The sequence below is a fragment of the Pteropus vampyrus genome, unplaced genomic scaffold (genome assembly GCF_000151845.1).
Source record: "Pteropus vampyrus isolate Shadow unplaced genomic scaffold, Pvam_2.0 Scaffold19, whole genome shotgun sequence".
NCBI lineage: Eukaryota > Metazoa > Chordata > Mammalia > Chiroptera > Pteropodidae > Pteropus > Pteropus vampyrus.
This window is the reverse complement of record NW_011888800.1, coordinates 9,624,065-9,630,387: the sequence shown is the minus strand read 5'-3', so window position 1 is coordinate 9,630,387 and position 6,323 is coordinate 9,624,065. Positions and strand designations below refer to the sequence as shown.

Below are 6,323 nucleotides of genomic sequence, written 5' to 3'. Positions count from 1 at the left end.
GAATTGAAAGGAAAAATCATACTACCTGATTTCAAGATTTTTCATAAAGCAACCTAAATAAAGACTTGTGTTGTTGGTATAAGAATAAACAATACAGATTGATGGAACAAGATTGAGAGACTATAGTAGGCTACAGTTGATTTTTGGCATAGGTGCAAAGTACTTCAGTGGTACAAAAAAAAAAAAAAGTAGTCTTTTAAACAAATGATGTGGAGATAATTGGGCACTCACACAGAAAAAAATAACCTTGAACCTTACCTTCAGTTATATACAAGAATTAGCTCTAAATGGGTAATAGACCTAAATATAAGAGCTGAAATGATAAAACTTCCAGAAAAAAGTATAGGAGAAAATTTGTGACTTTGGATTAAGAAAAGATTTCTTAGGACACAAAGAGGATAAAACATAAAAGAAAAAGATTGATAAGTTGGATTTTATCAAAAATAAAAACTTTTGTTCTTTGACAGACCTTGTTAAGAAAATGAAAGGCAAGCCACAAACTGAGAGAAAATATTTGAAAAACATATATCTGATAAAAATTTGTGTCCTTTAAAACTCAATAATAAAAATATACAATAAAAAACGAGCAAAAGATCAAATATACTTAACCAAAAAAATATATGAACGGCAAAGAAGCACATAAAAAGATTGTCAAAATTAGTCATTAGGGAAATGTAAATTAAAACCACGGTGAGATACTACTATATGTCTAATAAATGGTTAAAATTTAAAAGATTGACAATATCAAGTTTTGGCAAGGATATGGAGAAACTGTGGGACTCTCATCCACTGAAGGTGGGAATGTAAAATGGTACTGTCACTTTAGGAAAAAAATATGGTAGTTTCTTATAAAGTTAAGCATACACTTAACACACAACCCAGCAATCCCACCACTAGATATTTGCTCCAAAGAAATTAAAACATAAAAATTTGTAAACGAATGTTTAGGCAAGTTTATTCATAATAGCCATAAACTAGAAACTATTCAAATGTCCACCAATTGGTGAGTGAATAAACAAATTGTGATGTATCCATAAAACATTACTATTGATAGATGCAGTGAATCTCAAAAAGCATTATGCTAAGTGAAAAAAAAAAAAGCCAGACACAAACTGCATAATCTATAATTCACTTATATGAAATTTTAGAAGAGACACAACTAAAGTAGAATAAAGCAGATTAGTGAGTGTCAGGGGCTGGGGATAGAAGGAAGGGATTTACTGTAAAGGGATATGCAGGAACTTTTATGGATGACAGAAATTTTCTATATCTTAATTTTGGAAATGTTTATGGAGGTATATACATTTGTCAAGACTCATTGAATTGTACACTTTAAAAAGCTGAGTTTGGAATGAAAAGTTGAGTTTTACTCTTCGTTACTTGTACCTCAGTCAATGTCAATTACCTGGAAAGATTATTAACAGGGTTAGATTTGTGATTTTCGCTAAGTCAATAAACTACTACTAATAATGAGTCTATATGAATTCTATTTTTAAAAACTTTATTTAGAACTTTATTTTTATGAAGATTTGTATTTAGAACTTTATTTTATGTTCTCGAAATGCCATTTGTGTTCTTTTCTCCTGCTCAGTCTTTTGGCATCTGCAGGATGACGAAAACTTAGTGTCCTTATTAGGCACACCTATTGAACTTCTTGGTTTTCTTCTGAAGCAGTTAAGGTCTCTAAACAATCTCTTAAGATATTATACTCTATATACTCTAAAGTGGAATTGGTTACCACTTTAGAGTGTATAGAGTATAACATCTTAAGGTAGGGCATTAATACCATATGGAATTAATACCATATGGAACATCAAACACAGGAGCACCTATAAAGACCCTATTACATTCAAAGGGTAGCTTTAGTAACCTCCTCCTCCAGGGCATGGAAGCTCCAGGGATTTGTATAACCAATTTAGCAAAACGATAAAATATTGGTTATCGCACTTGATAGAACAATCAAACATAATCATAGGCTGAGTGGTTATTCTGACATCAGACTGTTTCTAGTAAAAATCCTTAAATTCTTAGGTTATGGTACCAAAAGAAATTCAGTCATACCAACTAGCCTTCTTTTGGCTAAACTCTACCCTTCCACGTCCCAGACTAATTAGTATCTGAAGTACTAATTAGAACCACAGAAGAGGTCCTACATATGAAAGAGATTAGGATCCCCAAGAACCAATGGCTACTATGCACTGATACCTGGAGAGAGAGTAGACTGCATTTCCTTCCACATCATGTACTGAATGGGACCTTTGTACAGGCCGGGATTCAGCTTTCTGGAGATAAGCTCTCTGGGTGTCAGCACCCTCATTCCTTGCTCCAAGCTGAAGGAAACATAAATTATTTATTCTTGGACATCTTCTAGGGACTGAAGGTAGGGCATTAATACCATATGGAATCATTTACCTATCCAAGAGAGGTGTAATGTCCTAGAAGAGGAAAGGAGAAATAGAAAAGTTAGATACCTGTTCATTAACCCCAGAAATTTCCTTGGTGATACTGGCCACCACTAGCATTTGACTGTCAATACTGGGATCCTGTGCAGATGGTCCCTATTCAGTTGCCAGCTCTCATCCTCTTTATGCCTTTTCTGATCTGCATCCTTTATCTAACCCAGAATAAACTGTTCTTATCTTGCTCTGAATTTCTAGAGTTCCCTTTTACATGGAACAAGACAGAAGTTAAGGATAAGCCATTTCTACCTATACTGCCACATTGTCTCAGTAGAAAAACCCAGTAGGTATTCCAGTCCCAAGGCCACTTTTCCTTACTCTGGCTAATTAAGCTTCTGAGTGCTGAGGTGGTAACCAATTCCACTTTAGAGGTAAAGCTTCAGGTAGCAAAGTCTGGCAAACAGTTTTTCATACAGGTCAATTTATGATGGCTGAGAGCCAAAGATACAACTTAGGTTGTAACTTTCTTATTTTTGAGATATAAAGCTTCAAAGTTTTTTTGTGGAAAAATATTAAAACATTAATATATGCTGTTATTAATGGCAATTAATGAAAAGCTGAAAGTAAAGCTTTCCATTGAGTATAAGGCAAAAGTAGCCTCCCTCCTGCTTTTCTCTCAGGGAATCTGCACTGCAGCAGATTTTCCCCTTTGTGGGAAAAAAAAGTGCTTCTACATCCTTTCTGACACCCCCGTCGTGTACCCTTACTTTGAGAAAGTCGAAGGAATTCTGCTGATCCATCCGTGCCTGGATGCTTGCCAACATGTCCTTGGCTAGTAGATTCTGTTCTTGAAGCTGATTCAGATTCAACTCCATCTCCTCTTTCAAGGCTTTCCCCTCTTCCCAGAGCTCGTTTAAAATGTCCTTTTCTTTGCTGTGCAGGAACTGATGCAGCTTTAGAAACTCCAAGGAGATGTGTTGCTGCAGATGTAGCTTGTTTTCCTGGAAATCTCCATGATCATCACCATAGTAATTACTGAGACTAGCACTTGGGGACAGGGGCCCGCACCACCAATACTCACACAACTTGGGAAATACCATAACAGGAAAATGCATAGAAATGGCTGCTGAGTGTCAGCATTCAACCATACTAAAAGGAGGCCCATTTTTGGTGGGGGGAGACTTACTCTGTCTTTCTCAGCTAGTTCAGGATGAAAGAGTCAAAAGTGGTCACTAAGTCCTAATATGGTACTGAGGTGGTAACCAATGCCATGTTAAATAAGACTGTGGAGTTAATCAAACATTCTATAATGAATGATAACACCCTCCTACCCAGAAGTACAAACCAAAAATTATCAAGTGATGTTCTTAAACAGGGGCCATAAGGGAGGCTGAAAGAACTGTTCTTATTAAGAAATCGGAGCTGGAGAGATGCCACGCCTGCTGCCAAGACAGAATGAAAGAAGCAGGAGATGGAAAATGGTTGAAGCACTGAAATTAATAGCTGCTACATTTGCAGCTCTTTTCTTAGGTGACCTCAACATCCTCCCGGATGAGCTATCTGAAATTCTGGCTTCTTGGTTCCTTATCCTCCTTACTTCTAGAGATTTCCACCTTTATCTACTCATTCTCTTAGTTACAATGAGGATTTTATTCACCCCAGAAATTGCACCATCTCCAAAAATAACTTTTTATACTCGCTCGTGTACCCCTATTGCAACAATTATTGGGTCTCATTGAAACCTTCGATATGTTGACCCCTCCATTTCTATTCCTTCAATTTCATCTGTTTTCATGTTCCCCCTTATCCAGCTTGGAGTCTATGGTTTATCATTATAATTGCCCTTGTAAAATAGTCTTCACTCTCTTTCTATCCTCTAGCTCACACTTTTTCAGTTTTCCTTTGACCTATTGCACCACTATTTCTCAGTCTTATCCATTGGTTCTGTCTCCTCTAACCAAGCTCTGAATATTAGAGTTACTTTATATTCTGTCCTGGGCTCCTTTTCCTTTTCATTCTACATTCTCTTTCTAGGTAATATCCTCTCTTCCCACAGCTTTAAATACTATCTGTATACTGACTTCTTATTTCTAGCCTAGACCAGGTTCTAAGCTCCAGGTTCCTATATCCAACTGTCTATTTGACATCTCCACTCACCCCTCACATCTAATAAATCACCACATCCAGATTTTTTTTTTTAACCTCCAAAGCATATGCTGAAGCCATTTATTTCTCTCTATTTCCACTGCCTCTCTAGACCAAGCTACCAACATCATTCTCTGGGATCACTGCAGTAGTCCTTCTAACCATTATCTTTGTCCTTGTCTTTCTCAATACACTCTCCACACAGCCGCCAGACTGATAAGATGAAATGAGATGAAACTGTGTCTTGTTTAAACCTTTTAATGGCTTCTCATTATTCATAGGGTGAAGTCAAAATTTCTAACATTATCTACAAGGGCCTACATGTTTGGGCCCATGTCTGCCTCTTCAATAGCATCTTGCCTACCAGGATCCAGTTTTATTGGTTTTCTCTGTTTAACTTAGCAACTAACTTTCTGTCTCAGGACTTTTCCATGTGCCCTTTACTCTTCATAGAACATTCTTCTTCAGAACACTTCCTTCATATTCCTCTCACCGAGTTTACTTAGCTAAGTTACTTATCTGTCCTTCAATTCTCTCTTATTAATATGTGACTTCGTAAGAGAACCCCCCTCCCCAAGTCTAAGTTAGGTTCTCCACTGATATGCTCTCATAACACCCTATATTTTTATCTATAGTAATTATCACAGTTATTTTATTGTAATTGGTAGAATTATTTAATTAACATCTGTCTCTCAACCTAATGAAATATAGTATCTAGTATAATGCATGACCCACTCAGTAAATATTTTTTGAACGAACCAACGTTAACTGTAAGAGCTGAACTAGCAGTTCTTATAACAGGAACAAGATACTTTGGAGATGTCATTATTCTCATCTATCTTTCTTCTTTCTCCCACTGTATATATTTCTTCTTCGAAATACCAAATGCCAGAGAATACTTTCTTCCATAGAATAATTAACAAAGAAATAGAACTCCCAATTTAGCCCCCGACCTAGGGACTATTTGCCAAGTCTCTAACCATTAATGTTGTCCTAGAGTTCCTGTGAAATTGAAAGTATAAGCAATAGTGTTATTTCGTTTGGGGGAAGCTAGGAAAAATCAAATCAGATGGGAAAAGCCAGCAATCTGAAAGACCTTGATTCAGAGGTAGCCTTGTTGTAAATCCAAAGAAAAGAGAAGTATTTCTTTGGACATAGCTATCTTTAGTGGATTTGCCATAGATAAATTCCTTATTTTGCCATAGATAAAAGGAAAGATCAGACAGATCACAACCCCACAGCAATCACCTAGTGAACCATCAAAAGTATCAGCATATTAGGGGAAAGACCAGTCTGCTCTCTCTGTTGATCAACTACTGGGAACCTACTCTACCAACACAGTCTTTTCCACCCTACTGTATCTGTTTTTTAATTCTATAGCCCAGGTGTCATTTAGTGTAGGCACCTTTCCACCCAGATAACTAAAGTTACAAGAAGGCTATATTCTAGTTCTATCTCATAACCCCTCTACCCCGCTCCTCACCTTATAAGCAGCAATAGCATCTTGCTGCATGTTCTTCAAGGACTGAAGCTCCTTCAGGGTTGCCTCCAGCTGACCCTGATAGATGGTAAGCTCCTCCTGGGAATACCACATAGAATTAACCTACACTGACTTGGGAGGTGAAAGTTCATAAGGGGCATCTCTCCCAAAGCTTCAGTGTGTCAGAAAAAAAAGCCAGTTCTTGCTGCAAAAGTCTTTCCTTTCCTCTGTATCATAATTCCTGTCTCTTTCAAGAATTGGGAAGAAAATTACAAGCAGTAGGAAAATTTAGGTTGTTG

At 37.0% G+C, this 6,323-nt stretch overlaps 1 protein-coding gene across 1 annotated transcript in view; it reads right to left on the bottom strand.

Annotated features, from left to right (window-relative positions):
• Window positions 1-6,323, bottom strand: part of TRIM69 (tripartite motif containing 69) — a gene marked incomplete at its 3' end in the record, with an annotated part of 17,228 nt that overhangs the window by 9,329 nt on the left and 1,576 nt on the right. The window contains exons 3-5 of the mRNA XM_011355168.1: window positions 3,167-3,400; window positions 2,413-2,435; window positions 2,206-2,330 (exon numbers count right to left, since the gene is read on the bottom strand). Coding sequence (XP_011353470.1) covers window positions 2,206-2,330; window positions 2,413-2,435; window positions 3,167-3,400 — 382 coding nt within the window. The remainder of the gene's footprint in view (window positions 1-2,205; window positions 2,331-2,412; window positions 2,436-3,166; window positions 3,401-6,323) is intronic.